The following is a 19,884-nucleotide window of genomic DNA, read 5'->3' on the forward strand; positions in this document are numbered from 1 at the left end:
ATGGCCGAAAACAATTCTCCATACAGTAAGTTCCTCACACATCAGACTGCAGTTGTGGTTTCCTTGGTTTGGGGGGGGTGGGTGGGTTGGGCTGAAAACATAATGGGCTTGTTAGAAGTTGTGGGAGTCCCATTTTTCAAACTTTTAAATAACTGTGCTAGGGTAAGGGAAAATCAGTTTCTCTCATGTAATAAGAAAATATGCTGTTTTCTGTGCATCTAAGCATTGGGAATTTCAGAAAGATGCAGGCATGTAAGAACTAAACAATACAAATTATTGTTTAGGGGAGGGAGATGGGAGGAAAAAATAGATGGGAAGAAGAAAAAGGAGAGAGACGCACTAAAAGAAACTAAGGGAGGCATCAAAAAGTCCTGAGACCAGAATGTCTTTGGAATCCAAGTAGCTTCCTGATTTCTCTCTCCAGACTGAACTTTTCTCCTGAACTTCCAGCTTTGTCTACCTAACTGCTTACTCGTCTGTAACAGGCATCTCAAACTCAACATGTCCCAAACTGAACTCCCGATGTTCAGATCCAAACTCTTCCTCCTATTGTTTTCTTTGCACAAGAAACGTCAATTGTTCATGCCAAAAACCTAGGAAACATCCTTGACCTTGTCTTTCTCTCATAACCTATATCTAATCAGGCTGAAAATTCTATTGGCTTTAACGAAATATTTTAGGGATCTTCTGACCATTTCTTGGACTGTTTCCACCATCGTCACTGGATTTTTTTTTTATAAATCTATTTATTTTATTTACCTTTTTATTTTCTTTTTTTAATTTTCGGCTGCGTTGGGTCTTTGTTGCTGCACGCGGGCTTTCTCTAGTTGCGGTGAGTGGGGGCTACTCTTAGGTGCGGTGCACAGGCTTCTCATTGCGGTGGCTTCTCTTGTTGCAGAGCACAGGCTCTAGGCGCGTGGGCTTCAGTAGTTGTGGCACGTGGGCTCAGTAGTTGTGGCTTGTGGGCTCTAGAGCTCAGGCTCAGTAGTTGTGGTGCAGGGGCTTAGTTGCTCCGCGGCATGTGGGATCTTCCCAGACCAGGGCTCGAACCCGTGTCCCCTGCATTGGCAGGCGGATTCTTAACCACTGCGCCACCAGGGAAGCCCTCGTCACTGGATTATTGCAAGAATTGATCTCTCTGCTTCCATTCTGACCCTGATTTAATCTGTTCTCAACCCTGTAGCCCGTGTGATCTTATCAGACTGTCAGATCAAGTCTTTTATCTACTCCAAACCCCTCGGTGACTTCCCACCATACTAAGAGTCAAAGGCACATGGTCGGAAGAGGTCCTATATAATCTGCCCTGCCTGGGAGGTCTAGGACCTCATCTGTTTCTGCTTTGTTTCCTCTTCTCCAGACTTATAGCCTTCTTGCTCTTCCTATCTATCTTATTTCTCTGTCATTTTTTCCTCATTACTTTGGTCTTATGCATAAAATTCTATCACGGGAATATACCATATTTTACTTATCCATTCTCCTAGCAATGGGCATTCAGTTGCTTCAGCTGTTACTACAAACAGCGTTCTGAAAAATGTCATGTAGATGTAGGCAAGAAATGGATTGCAGGGTTACAATTACTTACTATACATAATTTAAACAATCATACCCTGATTGCCCTACAGATAATCTTAAATAAATTACATTCCACCCAGCTCTCAAGAAGGGTTCTGATCTCCCCACCTTACCCCCATCATTGCAAGCTGCTGACTTTTATCTGGTTTTCTACCTTTTTGAACTGAAGGTTTCAATTACGATATCTTTAGTTCCAGCAATTTTTCCCATTATGCATTTTGGTATCTTATTTAGTACATAACTTTTTCTATCTCAATATAACATAGGTTTTCTTGTACATTATCTTTCTATTTTTAGCTTTCATATGTATTTAATTTTTTGGCATTTATTTTTATATACTGTATATTGTGTGACCCAACTTAATTTTTCTTCATATAGTAAGTCATTTTCTGTATCCAACACTACCCTTTCACATTGATTTTGGAGGCTATAGCTATCCCAATTCTAAGTGTGGACTTTAGTTACTAATAATGTATCAATATTGATTCATTAGTTGTGACAAATGTACAGTACTGATATAAGATGTTAATAATAGGGGAAACTGGGTGTGCAATATATGGGAACTCCCCATACTATGTTTTATTTTTTAAATGATATTTATTTATTTATTTATTTATTTAAATTAATTAATTCATGTATTATTTTATTTTTGGCTGCGTTGGGTCTTCGTTGCTGTGCGCGGGCTTTCTCTAGTTGCGGCGAGCGGGGGCTACTCTTCGTTGCGGTGTGCAGGCTTCTCATTGCAGTGGCTTCTCTTGTTGTGGAGCACGGGCTCTAGGCATGCAGGCTTCAGTAGTTGTGGCACGCGGGCTTCAGTAGTTGTGGCTCGTGGGCTCTAGAGCACAGGCTCAGTAGTTGTGGCACACGGGCTTAGTTGCTCCGTGGCATGTGGGATCTTCCCGGACCAGGGCTCAAACCTGTGTCCCCTGCATTGGCAGGTGGGTTCCTAACCACAGAGCCACCAGGGAAGCCCTTCGTCTGCATTTTCTTGACTCATATTGTTCTTGATCCATATGAACAGAACACATCAATTTTTCATGTTGTTTGAAAACAGAAGACCTTGACTCCCTAGTCATGGCATTCAGATCAGCTGAAGAAGTTCAAGAATCACCCTTGTGTGCTTAAGGGCTTTATAATTGAGAGTTCTTTCCTCCTGGGTTCTCGTGGATTCAAAATGAAAAGAGGAAATGAGAGACAAGCTCGAACCTGAAGTTTGAATACATAAAATGGCCTATTTAATGCCTCTCTCCTAATCTTTCCACAGAGGCCGTGGCCACAAAGTGTAGACGCAGCCGCACCAAATTCACAGAAGAGCAATTGAAAATCCTCATCGATGCATTCAACAAAAAACCTTACCCGGGTTATGCCGCCAAACAAAGACTTGCTTTGGAAGTCAACACTGAAGAGTCTAGGATCCAGGTAAGTTACAAGTTCTGTATCTCCAAGATGAGAAATAGAATGGGAGGGGGGAACCATTCAGTGAGCACATATCATGTGCCAGTGTGACAAGGGCTTTTTTAAAAAAAAAAAATTATTATTTATTAATTTGGTTGCACCGGGTCTTAGTTGTGGCACATGGGCTCCTTAGTTGCAGCAGGCGGGTTCCTTAATTGTGGCTCGCGGGCTCCTTAGTTGTGGCGTGTGAACACTTAGTTGCAGCATGCGTGTGGGATCTAGTTCCCTGACCAGGGATTGAACCTGGGCCCCTTGCATTGGGAGTGCAGAGTCCTAACCACTGTGCCACCAGGGAAGTCCCGTGAAAAGGGCTTTGAGTGGCATGTCCTACTTGACACTCAGAATGAACTCCCAAGGATGTTGCTCTTAATCTCACTTCACGAATGTGGATACTGAGGGTGAAGGAGCTCCCAGGAGTGGGCAAGAAATATGTAGGTACACCTCCAGAAAAGAGGAGGTATGTGGTGTGGTGGCACACTTATTCCAGGGTGTAAATCCAAGTAAGTCATTATAAGCAATGTGGTCACAGATAGGCAAGTGTCTGACGACATGGTAAGATTCCAGAGGAATTGTGGGTGATGTGAGGGTTAACCTTCCCCTTTCAATGAAATACAATAGACCAGGGAGTAGTGGACTGGTGTGCCATTGCAGATTTAGGCTGGAGGGGGTTCTTAAATACATAATAATTGCAGCATCTATTTATTAACTTAAAAAGATTATTATAGCAAGTCATGTTGGGACCAGGTCATGAAGATGCTAAATGCCAAGCCTTGATCTAAGACTTAGTCAAATGTGACAGGGATCTGTAATAATAATCTTGAGCTTAGAGCTCATAAGAATCACTCACACCCCCCCCCCCTTTTTTTTTTTGGCCACGTCGAGGCATATGGGATCTTAGTTCCCCAACCAGGGATTGAACCCATGCCCCCTGCAGTGGAAGCACAGAGTTCTAACCACTGGACTGCCAGGGAATTCCCAGAATCACTCCCTTTGGAGAAAGGCAGCAATGGGGCTGAGATGACATAAACATGCTTAATTCTCTCATTTTCTTTTCCTCTTGTAGATCTGGTTTCAGAATCGAAGAGCTAGGCACAGGTTCCTGAAAAGACCTGAGAAGAACTTAGACTTAAGACAAGACCGAGTTTACCCTGAAGAGAATATTCAAGGTAAATAGCCTGCTCCAGTCCTGCTACCCAGCAGAGCCTCTTGGGTACCCAAGTGCCTTTTTATAGTGAAGCCAACTACTGCTCTGAGTGGGAAAAGAATGTTTTCTCCTACAGGGCCTCCTGTTCAGGGTCTTTGGTAGCAAAGGGCTCAACATGGCCCCTGGAAATTCTTCCCCACAAGTTCCAGGGACCTTCTGAGGCTTACCTGATTTGCACTGGAGTCCAGCAACTCAGCCAAATATTGCCTCTCCTCTAGAACCTTCCTTCTTGAATAGGCTGGGACAAGGCCCTCCCAAGGAGAGGCAACATGTTCCAAGTTAGATGGTGGGATGTGTTTGGGTTCCTTGTTTTAATATGTAAACTGATCTCAAATGTTCCTCTGCCTTCAATCTTTCACCTCCTCCAGGTATGAGAGACAGACGATGTCGTACCAGCTACACTTCTTCCCAATTACAAACTCTCATGAATGCGTTCATGGAAAACCCTTATCCTGGGATTGATTCCAGAGAGCAACTTGCTGAAGATATTGGGGTTCCAGAGTCTAGAGTCCAGGCAAGTGATAAGGAATTTGATATTGGTAGGAACATATATAATGAGACATCTCGGAATGACTTCTCCAACAGGGATTAATTCTCATAGATATCATAAGCAGGACAGATGGGAAAATGGGATTTCTGGTTTGGATACAGGGCTACATAGGTGCAGCTCTTCCAAAACAATCAATCATTCATCTGTAGAGTGGTATCAATATATGCCTTCAGGAAGGAAGTCAAAGTTCAGTGCCATTAGGTGACTTTTCTAAAGTCTGGTTTTGGGGCTCCTACAATAGACCTGTGTTTATTCTACTTGGAACCTCTGAAAACCAAAAGTAGTAGCTGTGAAACTACTACAGCAATTAATTACGTCTTATGGAAAGAAAAATGTCTTCCTTGGGACATCCCTGGCGGTTCAGTGGTTAAGTGTCTGTGCTTCCACTGCAGGGGGCACAGGTTCGATCCCTGGTCGGGGAACTAAGATCCTGCATGCCACGTGGTGCAGACAAAAAAAAAAAAGAGAAAAAAGAAAAATGTCTTCCTAGAAGATATTACTCTATCCTGCATCATGGAATAAAAATAGGTGTTTTAGAGAGGAAGAAAAGAAGTGGAAAGAGAATTCCAGGCAGAGGAAAGAGTTGCAATATAGGCATGGCACTTTAGGGAAAGACTAATACTTGTAATGAGGGGATCGTGGGGACTTTCAGGATATGAAACCCATCACTAGATCATAAAGGGACAAGATTCAGAATCTTGAGCTTTATCTTGAGACATGATAGACTTTCCCAGACATCGTATGGAATGTCAATGATTTGGGAATTAGGCCTAAAGGAAGCCACCTCTTCCTCCCCTTTGCCTTATGAGAAGAGCAATGGTGAGGCTTGCATGACATCAATTGTTTTCATTAAATCTCTTTGTTTTACCCACTTAGATTTGGTTTCAAAACCGAAGATCTAGACTCCATATCCAGAAAAAAAGAGAACCTGAAGAAGCTTCAGCCCAAAGACAAAACCAGGGACAAGATCTCTGAGATGGGAGCATTCAAGGTAGCAGCCTGTTGTTCCCAATTTGGCTCACAAGTGGAGTCTCCTGAGTGCTCAGTCCTTCCACATGGTGTAGTCAACTCCAGCTTCCACTGTAGCAAATTAATCAGACCCAAGGAGAGGGGTTCGTGGGAAACTCTGATTTATAGCCTGGTGGTCAGAAGTACAGCTAACAACCTGAACTTGAGATTGGCCTCTGAAGTCGGAGGAGTTGTAACGGAGCAGGACCTTATGGTGATTTCCCAGGACAGATTCCCCCCACCCCCATATCCTCTGCCTGCTTTTTATCTGTAGAAAAACTTTAGCTGAATAATAAATTTAAATCAGAGAAATGAGAAAAATGCAGAAATGAAGGAAAACAGTCAAACAAGATGAAATAATACTTCAGCTATTAAACGAAGTCAAGGATCTTTAGTTCCTTCTCAAGGCTATAGATCATATTCTGAGCCATATCCTTTAAGCTGTTTTGTAGATACTGAAACCCCACCAGAAGGAAGAAGTTAACTACATGATGACCAGACTGTAGCCACAACATAAGCTTCTCCATCTTACACAATTCTGAGAACTCACCTCAAGGAAGTGGAAACAAACTGACCCTGGAATTGAAGATTAACTGTACTTAAAACAATCAAGATGATGTTGATCAGACCACCACGTGAACAATTTCAAGATGATTGTCAGAGATGACTGTGCTACTCTTCACGCAGCCACCCCCGCAGACCTGTGCATTCCTGAAATTCCCCTTTAAAATCTCTTGCCCTTGATCAGCAGTGGGGATTTGTTTTTTTGGAACATGAGTCTAGCTTCTCCCCAGGATGGTCGGCTTCCTCAATAAAGCTATCTTTGTTTTTACTCAACGCTAGTCTCTCTGTATTGGATTCCTGAGTGACAAGCAGCAGAACCTGAGTTCAGTAACAGAGTCTTAGGACTGAGCCCCTAACCTGTGGAATATGATACTATCTCCAAGTAGATAAGAGTCAGAATTGGGTTGAATTGTAGGATACCCAGCTGGTGTCCCCAGCATTGCTTGGTAGTGTCAGGGGAACACCCCCCCCCACCTCCACACATTGGAATTGGGTCCAGAAGCCAAATAGGATGCCCAATATAGTAGCCACACAAAAAAATCAAAAACAATATAGTAGCCACAAGCCACAATGGACTTCTGGGCACTAGAAATGTGCTAATGTGACAGGAACTGAATTTTTAATTCAATTAATTTTTAATTAAAATTTATATAGCTACATGTGGCTAGTGGCTATCCTATTGATCAGTGCAGATCTGGAAAGCGTTTTAGTAACCATTTCATTCAAGAATACATGAACAGAGGGCTTCCCTGGTGGCACAGTGGTTAAGAATCCGCCTGCCAATGCAGGGGACATGGGTTCGAGCCCTGCTCTGGGAAGATCCCACATGCCGCGGAGCAACTAAGCCCGTGCACCACAGCTACTGAAGCACACATGCCTAGAGCCCATGCTCCACAACAAGAGAAGCCACCCCAATGAGAAGCCCATGCACCACAACGAAGAATAGCCCCTGCGCGCAGCAACGAAGACCCAGCGCAGCCAAAAATAAGTAAATTAAAAAAAAAAAAAACATGAACAGAGTCTTTCTGATTTAATAAATGTGCTCCTCAAAACACTGGTATCTATTTATTTGATGGCATTAATAAGTTAGAACGTATAATGTAAACCTATATCTTTATCACAACAGAACCAAACTATAAGGATAAATTTCAAGAGAATATACATGGCCCAAATGAAGAAACTTAAAATATTACACTAAGGCACCTAAAAGAAAACATGGATATTGGTAAGAGTCCTCAGGTAGGAAAGAAAGAAAATATCCAAGGACCAGAAGAAAGACTGTCTGATATGACGCTGGTGAGGAGGTTAAAGCTAAGCAAGGTGGGGGTGGGTGGGGTGGCAGGAGAGGTAGCCCTTTGTGGGAATTTGAGATTTAACAGAAAGGGAAAACGATGGGCCATTGAACGGTTTATAATCTGCTTAAGCTTAAAAGGGCATCCATTTGGAGAATAAGCAGGGCAAGTAAGAGAGGAGGCTCACGGAAGAGAAGTTGGGGTTGCGAGTTAGAGGAAAACATCAGTTTTAGATACTTCAGGGTTAAGATGCATGTGAAATGTCCCCTCCACCTCATCTGCTGGGAAACCCCTGAATCTGCCTGTGGGATGGCAACTCTCAAGGTAAAGATAATAATGAACATATCCAATCACTTTGTGCTGGGCACCCTTCTTTTTTTTTTTTTAATTAATTAATTAATTTATTTATTTTTGGCTGTGTTGGGTCTTCATTTCTGTGCGAGGGCTTTCTCTAGTTGCGGCAAGCGGGGGCCACTCTTCATCGCGGTGCGCGGGCCTCTCACTATCGTGGCCTCTCTTGTTGCAGAGCACAGGCTCCAGACGCGCAGGCTCAGTAGCTGTGGCTCACGGGCCTAGTTGCTCCGCGGCATGTGGGATCTTCCCAGACCAGGGCTCGAACCCGTGTCCCCTGCATTAGCAGGCAGATTCTCAACCACTGCACCACCAGGGAAGCCCCTGCAGCTTTTATTGGCGTTCATGAGATCTTATGGAAATTGTAGTTGAAGAGGTCTGATAAGATTAGAATAGGTGGGGCTTGCTGCTTCTGATGGGATATGAGTGCTGTCTTTGTTTTCTGACTGGATTAAGATGTTGGCATGAGGTAGGTGGGGCTGATTAAATTTATTATGATGGTTCATTTACACCATCAAAAGTACTCAAGTCTTTTCATTTCCAGTACACCCAAGGAGAAGAAGAGGTCACAGGCACTGGGAATCAGCCTAGGCAGTTTATATCAGATTCCACTGGAGGTAGGCTGTTCTTTTTGCTGCCTTAGAAGTCAAACGTTTTATATTTGTATGTTGGAGTTTTGAATTTTCATGTTAGAAAGTGCTGCACCCAGGACGCCCCCAATACTTTCAATGGCCTCGAATCCTCGGCATCATGGGACCATGGTTACATTCTGACCTTATCATTTTCCGTTCTCAGCTTTCTTCTCTGTGCTCTAGCTGAGCCCATCTTTGCCTCATGGTCTTGGTACAGACTCATTTCAAAGGTGCAGTCGAACTTCTGCTTCTTTTTTTCTCAGTTTATCTCTATGGTATATACCAACATCTTATCTGTACCCATGTATTAGGTTCCTCTTACCCTCTTCAATATTTATTCTATCAACTTTGTGTGCCTTCCTGGAGACATTCCCCCTGGAGGCCTCCATGACCCGGTGGACCCCTTGCTATCACGGCTTGCTCACAGCCTCACGCTGGGGTGTCGTCTCCCCTTGTTGAGTATCCTTGTTTCTGGTATCCTCTCTCTTGGTTTACTGCCTCATTTTGTGTGTTCGCTCCTCCAGTAGTTTCCAGACAAACAGTACGTAAAAAGCTTTAAAAAATACTATGTGCACTTTGCTTTACAATTATTTGTCATTTAAGTCATTGATTGTCTTTTTGACCCAAGATTGTTTTTGATAATTCTGTTTTTAAATTTCTGGGGCGTAGGAGGGTCTTCTGTTTTTTTAAGATAATTTCTTTTTCTTTTCTTTTTAGCAGAGAGGGCTGTGGGATCTTAGTTCCCCCACCAGAGATTGAACTCTGGCTCCCTGCAATGGAAGCACAGAGTCCTAACCACTGGACCACCAGGGAATTCCCAAAGGTTTTATTTTTTTAGAGCAGTTTTAGTTTTACAATAAAACTGAGAGGAAAGTACTGAAATTTCCCACATGCTCCCTGTCCCACCCATGTATAGCCCCCCGCCCCCATCAACATACATTAACCAATCATTATCAACCAAAGTCCATAGTTTTCCTAAGGTTTCACTCTTGGTGTTGTACATTCTTTGGGTTTGGACGAATGTATAATGACATATATCCATCAATAGAGTATCATAGAGTATTTTCACTGCCCTAAAGATCCCTTGTGCTCTGCCTATTTATCTCTCCCTCCCCCAACCCCCTGGCAACTAATCTTTTTATTGTCCCCATAATTTTGCTTTTTTTCCAGAGTGTCATATAGTTGGAATCATGCAGTAGGTAGCCTTTTCAGATTGGCTTCTTTCACTTAGTCATATGCCTTTAATTTTCCTCCATGCCTTTTTATGACTTGATAGCTCATTTCTTTTTAGTGCTGAATAATATGCCAGTGTCTGGATATATCACAGTTTATTTATCCACTTACCTGCTGAAGGACATCTTGGTTGCTTCCAAGTTTTCCAGTTATGAATAAAACTGCTATAAACATCTGATCCAAATGCCGATAGTGCTGAGGTTGAGAAATCCTTTTTTATATGAATAGATAACATGTACTCTCTGTATCCTAAAATTATGAATTTGTCTTCTCTTTTGTTCTGTTTAAAAAAAATGCATAAGAATGTAGAGTTTTAGTTCTTTATACATTTTGAAATAACATTCACAGCTACTTTAGCAAAAAAGTCAGTCTTTTAGCAAAAAAAATTTTTAAATATCTTGCAAGACTTTTGCCCACTATGAAAGAATTTTTAAAAACACATGCATTAGGGAATTCCCTGGTGGTCCAGTGGTTAGGTCTCCGTGCTTTCACTGCCGAGGGGATTCCTGGAGGGATCTGTAGGTAGTTGACCTTGTGATCCTCCTTGTACACATTGTGAGCTTGCACCATAATTTCCTTAAGAAACCTTTCATTATTGTACCTGTAAGTTGCTTCCAGTCGTTTGATGAGAAAATAAGCCAATAGTGAGATGTCTTGTACTTCTTGAATCTTTTTGTTTGCACTTTCATAATTATTTACTTGAAGGCAAATGATTACAAGTAGAATTGCAGGATCCAAGGGATGCATAAATAGTGAGGAGTCAAGGGAATTCAATATGTATATGCCACCCAGTGGGGTCAACACCTGTTCAGACAGGGACCACCCAGGGGCAGGCGAGGGCTTTTCTGAAGGGTCCTAGTAGGGCTCTCTGTATTGGATGACCAGGCAGCTCCAAAGACATTCTGCTTTGTCATGACTCCTTTCTGTTTTCCTTCAGATCTTCCTTCCCAAGACTGTCATGGCTCGAAAAGAACAGGACATGAACAATTTTCAGGTGAGTTTTTAAAAAAATCCAAATCATCACCCCAAACAAACAAAACATGTCACCTATATTCCCATTGCTCAGAATGAACCTCTGCTAACATTTTGGCATATTTTCCTTCTCCCTTTCTTCCTTCCTCCTTCCCTTCCTTCCTTCCTTCTTTCCATACCTTTATTAAAAGGTAACACACTCTGATTTTTCCTTTCCTATCAAAACTAAAACATTTCAAGTAAAGTGAAAGCATCTTTTGACAACTACCCTCACACACCTGATCCACTGCTAAGCCCTAGATACAACAGTGTTATGTATGTACCACCCCAATCTATTTAAAAGAATTTTTATTCGTGTTTTAAAAATTTGTTCCCCTGGGTATTCCCTGGTGGTCCAGTGGTTAAGACTCCAAGCTTCCACCGCTGGGATCCTGGGTTCAATCCCTGGTCGGAGAACTAAGATCCTGTAAGCCGGCCGGCGTGGCCCCCCAAAATTTCTTTTTCTTTGTTCCTCACTTTGTTCTGTGTGCATTGGAAAGAGGTTTCATGAATCTGCACAATAAGCTGAAGAATTATGATCTGATAATAATCAGAATCAAGGCAAATTACAGATACAGGTTGTATGCAGCTATGCAGATAGTAGTTTATTCACAATTTTGAAAGTTAAGCTTGATGTTGGAATCTGATCAGAACAGCAGGCTGGAACACAAATGCCACTACACATTTTTTCTGTCCAAGAGGACACATGCCAGCTCTTAGAGGCAAAGAGATTTTCAGTTGCCAGCAAAAAAAAAAAAAAGCTGGTTCTACAAGTGTGATTTCCAGCACTTTGACAGGGATAAAATGATGATTTAAGCCCAATGTGGCTGGAGCAAAGAGATTGAGGGGAGCATGGAGTGACTCAGGCTTTGAGTGGAAATCTGTCAGATGATGCCGGACACCACGATCCATGTGTCCACTAAAAAAATATTCACAACCTAAAAGTTGAGAGCTGTGTTTTTTGTTTTAATAAATTTATTTATTATTTATTTATTTTTGGCTGCGTTGGGTCTCTGTTGCTGTGGCCGGGCTTTCTCTAGTTGCAGCGAGTAGGGCTACTCTTCGTTGCTGTGCGCGGGCTTCTCATTGCGGTGGCTTCTCTTGTTGCGGAGCATGGGCTCTAGGCATGCGGGCTCAGTAGTTGTGGCTCGCGGGCTATAGAGCGCAGGCTCAGTACTTCTGGCACATGGGCTTAGTTGCTCCACGGCATGTGGGATCTTCCTGGACCAGGGCTCGAACCCGTGTCCTCTGCATTGGCAGGTGGATTCTCAACCTCTGTGCCACCAGGGAAGCCCCCCTAGATCATATTTCTAACATGTTAGGTTATAATTACTTTTCAAATTATTTTTTATTTAAGAAAGATGCTCTTGTCACTGGATTCCATTTCTGAGTTTTGAGACAGTACCTACAATTTGAAACCTCATGGTCATTTTTTTTTTTTTTTTATCTTGGCCATGCCGTGGCTTGTGGGATCTCAGTTTCCCAACCAGGGGTTCTAACCACTAGCCCACCAGGGAACTCCCTAGGGAGTAGATTGGAGTTAGCAAAAGATTCAAGTGAATTTCCACACAGTAAACCAGCATGTGATGATTCTACAGTGCTGGGGGCAAACCCAATGCTATCACCTTTTTTACCATTTACACGACTCTGAAATTCTTGTTCTTACTATGTGGAGATAAGAGTGATGATATCAGGTTAGATCATGAAACAGTAAACTCCAGATTGTAATATCCCTACAGGCTCTACCACCATTTATTTTTCAAACTGAGAAGCTGGGAACTGGGACCCGGGACCCTGTACTGGAGTGCTTGCACCTGGACGAATGCCTCCTGGGGCAAAGGATACAAAGAAACTAACACGCACGCAGCAGGGGCAATTATGAACAGTAAGATACAAAAAGACCACAAACTGACTGCCAATTCTGAGGCCCCAGGAGCAAAAGCAGGGAGCTGTGCATGATTCCTGCACATGGCACCACCAAGGGGTGGGCAGAGCACCTAAGCCTCCCCTCTGTCAGACCTACAGACCCGCCCCTACCCTCACCCCACTTAAGGAACGAGCCCACCCCACCTCGGGGACGGAACCAGGGCACCTGTTACTTGCTTTTGCTTATAAAGCCTTACCCGAATTTCTCATCTGGCCTCTTATCAGTTTCTATTGATTAACAAATCCAAGGATCTGGGTCGGTAACAAAACAATCTTAAGAAACCCTCTCCACCAACACTAAATCTGCACCCTAACACTTTTGAAGGATAATAAAGCAACTTTCTCATAGATATTTTGGCCTTTGCCACCGTTGGGGGAAAAGAAAGAATGATGTAAAACGTTTCTTTCTAACCCGCCCCCGCCCCCGCCCCAGGGGCTGACTGGTAGCATCGGGTCATTTTTTTCAAAAAGACTTTTTTTTTTTTTTTTTAGTGAAAGGTTGTAGGTTCACAGCAAAATTGAGAGGAAGGTTCCGGATCCCCATATGCCCCCTGCCCCCACACATGCACACCCTTCCCCCATTATTAACATTCCTCCAGTAGAGAAGTACATTTGTTACAATTGCACGAAAAATCCTTTGTGTTTTGCCTCTTCATCCCTCCCCTTTCCAGTCAAGTCATTTAAAAACTATCCATCTTCAGATATGTTTGGGGAGACCAAGTCTCTTGCAGGCTACCTCATGAAGTCTGGCGTAATCTTTCAGAACTCATGCGGACACTCCATTTCGGAAAGTCGCTATGTCTAGGCAGGAGGTATGTAACAAGTATTTAAATTCAAGACCCTGACAATGGTGGGACCTACCTGGCATGTTGGTCTCATTTTGAGTATCAGGACCGCTGAAAAGCCATTGCTATTGGAGCACACACACCCCTAAGGGCAGAGGGCACGTCTTCCTCTCTGAGCCAGATTTCATAGCAGTGTTGTAAACTGATTAAAGCAATTCAAGTAAGCCATTTTCAGTTTGCTAGTTGTTTGCAACCAGAAGCATTTTATGAAGGTAAAAAGGCATTTTTAATTTTTATTTTTACATCAAAGATTTTGATAGTTTAATCCAAAAATATTTCAACTTTCTGACTTTTTTTTAAACATTGGAAACCAGTGTGGGGACTTCCCTGGCGGTCCAGTGGTTAAGACTCCATGCTTCCACTGCAGGGGGCATGGGTTTGATCTCTGGTTGGGGAACTAAGGTCCCACATGCAGTGCAGCCAAAACAAAACAAAACAAAACAAAACAAACGAACAAACAAAAACAAAAAAAAAAAACAATATTGAGGAGGTCAAAGAATAAATTTCTTATAAGTAAAATTTTCTTGTTTTAATTTATTTCACTGGGCTTTCAGTCATTTGGATAAAGATTGCCTTTTTTAAAAAATAAATTTATTTATTTTATTTATTTTTATTTTTGGCTGCATTGGGTCTTCGTTGCTGCGCGCGGGCTGTCTCTAGTTGTGGCGAGCGGGGGCTACTCTTGGTTAACTGGCGAGGGCTTCTTATTGCAGTGGCTGCTCTTGTTGAGGAGCACAGGCTCTAAGCGTGTGGGCTTCAGTAGTTGTGGCACGCAGGCTCTTGAGCACAGTCTCAGTAGTTGTGGCCCACGGGCTTAGTTGCTCCACGGCATGTGGGATCTTCCCAGACCAGGGCTTGAACCCGTGTCCCCTGCATTGGCAGGTGGATTCTTTTTTTTTTGTTTTTAACATCTTTATTGGAGAATAATTGCTTTACAATGGTGTGTTAGTTTCTGCTTTATAACAAAGTGAATGAGCTATACGTATACATATATCCCCATATCCCCTCCCTCTTGTGTCTCCCTCCCACCCCCCCATCCCACCCCTCTAGCTGGTCACAAAGCACCGAGCTGATCTCCCTGTGCTATGCGGCTGCTTCCCACTAGCTATCTATTTTACAGTTAGTAGTGTATATATGTCCATGCCACTCTCTCACATTGTCCCAGCTTACCCTACCCCTCCCTGTGTCCTCAAGTCCATTCTCTATGTCTGCGTCTCTATTCTTGTCCTACCCCTAGGTTCTTCAGAACCTTTTTTTTTTTTTTTTAGATTCCATATATATGTGCTAGCATGCGGTACTTGTTTTTCTCTTTCTGACCCACTGCACTCTGCATGACAGACCCCAGGTCCATCCACCTCACCACAAATAACTCAATTTCATTTCTTTTTATGGCTGAGCAACATTCCATTGTATATATGTGCCACATCTTCTCCATCCATTCATCTGTCGATGGACACCTAGGTTGCTTCCAAGTCCTGGCCATTGCAAACAGTGCTGCAGTGAACATTGTGGCACATGACTCCTTCTGAACTATGGTTTTCTCAGGGTACATGCCCAGCAGTGGGACCGCTGGGCCACATGGCAGTTCCATTTTTAGTCTTCTAAGGAACCTCCATACTCTTCTCCACAGTGGCCGCATCAATCTACATTCCCACCAACAGTGCAAGAGGCTCCCCCCTCTCCACACCGTCTCCAGTATTCATTGTGTGTAGACTTTTTTTTTTTTAATTTACATTTATTTATTTATATTTATTTTTGGCTGTGTTGGGTCTTTGTTTCTGTGCGAGGGCTTTCTCTAGTTGCGGCGAGCGGGGGCCACTCTTCATTGCGGTGCGCGGGCTTTTCACTGTCACGGCCTCTCTTGTTACGGAGCACAGATTCCAGACACGCAGGCTCAGTAGTTGTGGCTCACAGGCCTAGTTGCTCCGCGACATGTGGGATCTTCCCAGACCAGGGCTCGAGCCCGTGTCCCCTACATTGGCAGGCAGATTCTCAACCACTGCGCCACCAGGGAAGCCCCCATTGTTTGTAGACTTTTTGATGATGGCCATTCTGACCGGTGTGAGGTGATACCTCATTGTGGTTGGATTTGCACTTCTCTAATAATAAATGATGTTGAGCATCTTTTCATGCATTTGTTGGCCATCTGTATGTTTTCTTTGGAGGAATGTCTATTGAGGTCTTCCACCCATTTTTGGATTGGGTTGTTTGTTTTTGTGATATTGAGCTGCATGAACTTCTTGTATATTTTGGAGATTAATCCTTTGTCAGTTGCTTCGTTTGCAAATATTTTCTCCCATTCTGAGGGTTGTCTTTTCGTTTTGTTTATGGTATCCCTTGCTGTGCAAAAGCTTTTAAGTTTCATTATGTCCCATTTGTTTATTTTTGTTTTTATTTCCCTTACTCTAGGAGGTGGCTCCAAAAGGATCTTGCTGTGATTTATGTCATAGAGTGTTCTGCCTATGTTTTCCTCTAAGAGTTTTATAGTGTCTGGCCTTACATTTAGGTCTTTAATCCATTTTGAGTTTATTTTTGTGTACGGTGTTAGGGTATGTTCTAATTTCATTCTTTTACATGTAGCTGTCCAGTTTTCCCAGCACCACTTATTGAAGAGGCTGTCTTTTCTCCATTGTATATTGTTGCGTCCTTTATCAAAGATAAGGTGACCATATGTGCGTGGGTTTATCTCTGGCCTTTCTATCTTGTTCCATTGATCTATATTTCTGTTTTTGTGCCAGTACCATACTGTCTTGATTACTGTAGCTTTGTAGTATAGTCTGAAGTCAGGGAGCCTGATTCCTCCAGCTCCATTTTTCTTTCTCAAGATTGCTTTGGCTATTCGGGGTCTTTTGTGTTTCCATACAAATTGTAAAATTTCTTGTTCTAGTTCTGTGAAAAATGCCATTGGTAATTTGATAGGGATTGCATTGAACCTGTAGATTGCTTTGGGTAGTATAGTCATTTTCACAATATTGATTCTTCCAATGCAGGAACATGGTATATCTCTCCATCTGTTTATGTTATCTTTGATTTCTTTCATCAGTGTTTTATAGTTTTCTGAGTACAGGTCTTTTGCCTCCTTAGATCGGTTTATTCCTAGGTATTTTATTCTTTTTGTTGTGATGGTAAATGGGATTGTCTCCTTAATTTCTCTTTCTGATCTTTCGTTGTTAGTATATAGGAATGCAAGGCATTTCTGTGCACTAATTTTGTATCCTGCAACCTTACCAAATTCATTGATTAGTTCTAGTAGTTTTCTGGTGGCATCTTTAGGATTTTCTGTGTATAGTATCATGTCATCGGCAAACAGTGACAGTTTTACTTCTTTTCCAATTTGTATTCCTTTTATTTATTTTTCTTCTCTGATGGCTGTGGCTAGGACTTCCAATACTATGTTGAATAATAGTGATGACAGTGGACATCCTTGTCTTGTTCCTGATCTTAGAGGAAATCCTTTCAGTTTTTCACCATTGAGAATGATGTTTGCTGTGGGTTTGTCATAGATGGCTTTTATTATGTCGAGGTAGGTTCCCTCTATGCCCATTTTTTGGAGAGTTTTTATCATAACTCGGTGTTGAATTTTGTCAAAAGCTTTTTCTGCATCTATTGAGATGATCATATGGTTTTTATTCTTCAATTTGTTAATATGGTGTATCATTTTGAATGATTTGCGTATACTGAAGAATCCTTGCATCCCTGAGATAAATCCCACTTGATCATGGTGTATGATCCTTTTAATGTGTTGTTGGATTCTGTTTGCTAGTATTTTGTTGAGGATTTTTGCGTCTATGTTCATCAGTGATATTGGTCTATAATTTTCTTTTTTTGTGATATCTTTGTCTGGTTTTGGTATCAGGGTGATGGTGGGCTCGTAGAATGAGTTTGGGAGTGTTCCTCCTTCCACAATTTTTTGGAAGAGTTTGAGAAGGATAGGTGTTAACTCTTCTCTAAATGTTTGATAGAATTCGCCTGTGAAGACATCTGGTCCTGGACTTTTGTTTGTTGGAAGATTTTTAATTACAGTTTCAATTTCATTACCTGTGATTGGTCTGTTTATATTTTCTAATTCTTCCTGGTTCAATCTTGGAAGGTTGTACTTTTCCAAGAATATGTCCATTTCTTCCAGGTTGTCCATTTTATTGGCATATAGTTGCTTGTAGTAGTCTCTTATGATCTTTTGTATTTCTGCGGTGTCAGCTGTAATCTCTCCTTTTTCATTTCTAATTTTATTGATTTGCGTCCTCTCCCTTTTTTTCTTGATGAGTGCGGCTAAAGGTTTATCAATTTTGTTTATCTTCTCAAAGAACCAGCGTTTAGTTTTATTGATCTTTGCTATTGTTTTCTTTGTTTCTATTTCTTTTATTGCTGCTCTGATCTTTATGATTTCTTTCCTTCTATTAATTTTGGGTTTTCTTTGTTATTCTGTTTCTAGTTGCTTTAGGTGTAAAGTTAGATTGTTTATTTGAGATTTTTCTTGTTTCTTGAGGTGAACTTGAATTGCTATGAACTTCCCTCTTAGAACTGCTTTTGCTGCATCCCATAGGTTTTGGATTGTCATGTTTTCATTATCATTTGTTTCTAGGTATTTTTTGATTTCCTCTTTGATTTCTTCAGTGATCTCTTGGTTATTTAGCAGTGCACTGTTTAGCCTCCATGTATTTGTGTTTTTTACTGTTTTTTTCCTGTAATTGATTTCTAATCTCATAGCATTGTGGTTGGAAAAGATGCTTGATACGATTTCAATGTTCTTAAATTTTCCAAGGTTTGATTTGTGACCCAAAATGTGATCTATTCTGGAGAACGTTTCATGTGCACTTGAGAAGAAAGTGTATTTTCCCGCTTTCAGGTGGAATGTCCTAAAAATATCAATTAAGTCTATCTGGTCTATTGTGTCATTTAAAGCTTGTGTTTCCTTATTTATTTTCTGTCTGGATGATCTGTCTATTGGTGCAAGTGGGTTGTTAAAGTCTCCCACTATTATTGTGTTACTGTCGATTTCTCCTTTTATGGGTGTTAGCATTTGCCTTATGTATCGAGCTGTTCCTATGTTGGGTGGATACATATTTATAATTGTTATGTTTTCTTCTTGGATCGATCCCTTGATCATTATGTAGTGTCCTTCCTTATCTCTTGTAACAGTCTTTATTTTAAAGTCTATTTTATCTGATATGAGTATTGCTACTCCAGCTGTCTTTTGATTTCCATTTGCACAGAATATCTTTTTCCATCCCCTCACTTTCGGTCTTTATGTGTCGCTAGGTCTGAAGTGGGTCTCTTGTAGACAGCATATATAAGGGTCTTGTTTTGTATCCATTCAGCCAGTCTGTATCTTTTGGTTGGAGCATTTAATCCATTTACATTCAAGGTGATTATCAATATGTATGTTCCTATTAGTATTTTCTTAATTGATTTAGGTTTGTTTTTGTGGGTCTTTTTCTTCTCTTGTGTTTCCCGCTTAGAGAAGTTCCTTTAGCATTTGTTGTAAAGGTGGTTTGGTGGTGCTGAATTCTCTTAACTTTTGCTTGTCTGTAAAGCTTTTGATTTCTCTATCGAATCTGAATGAGATCCTTGCTTGGTAGAGTAATCTTGGTTGTAGGTTCTTCCCTTTCATCACTTTAAATATGTCCTGCCACTCCTTTCTGGCTTGCAGTTTCTGCTGAAAGATCAGCTGTTAACCTTATGGGGATTCCCTTGCATGTTATTTGTTGCTTTTCCCTTGATGCTTTTAGTATTTTTTTCTTTGTATTTAATTTTTGATAGTTTAATATGTGTCTTGGCTTGTTTCTCTTTGGGTTTATCCTGTATGGGACTCTCTGTGGTTCCTAGACTTGATTGACTATTTCCTTTCCCATGTTAGGGAAGTTTTCGGCTATAATCTCTTCAAATATTTTCTCAGACCCTTTCTTTTTCTCTTCTTCTTCTGGGACCCCTATAATTCGAATGTTGGTGCTTTTAATGTTGTCCCAGAGGTCTCTGAGACTGTCCTCAATTCTTTTCATTCTTTTTCTTTATTCTGCTCCCTGGCAGTTATTGCCACCATTTTATCTTCCAGCTCACTTATCCATTCTTCTGCCTCAGTTATTGTGCTATTGATTCCTTCTAGAGTATTTTTAATTTCAGTTATTGTGTTGTTCATCACTGTTTGTTTGCTCTTTAGTTCTTCTAGATCCTTGTTGAATGTTTCTTGTTTTTTCTCCATTCTGTTTCCAAGATTTTGGATCATCTTTACTATCATTACTCT

General features: G+C 41.5%; 1 protein-coding gene across 1 annotated transcript in view; it reads left to right on the plus strand.

Annotated features, from left to right (window-relative positions):
* The window catches only part of LOC118885356 (double homeobox protein A-like), a 68,073-nt gene continuing 48,189 nt past the window's right edge, over positions 1–19,884 (plus strand). The window contains 5 exon segments of the mRNA XM_036833977.1: positions 1–25; positions 2,837–2,991; positions 4,091–4,193; positions 4,600–4,745; positions 5,658–5,772. Coding sequence (XP_036689872.1) covers positions 1–25; positions 2,837–2,991; positions 4,091–4,193; positions 4,600–4,745; positions 5,658–5,772 — 544 coding nt within the window.

Source organism: Balaenoptera musculus, chromosome 19 (assembly GCF_009873245.2).
Source record: "Balaenoptera musculus isolate JJ_BM4_2016_0621 chromosome 19, mBalMus1.pri.v3, whole genome shotgun sequence".
Taxonomy (NCBI): Eukaryota; Metazoa; Chordata; class Mammalia; order Artiodactyla; family Balaenopteridae; genus Balaenoptera; species Balaenoptera musculus.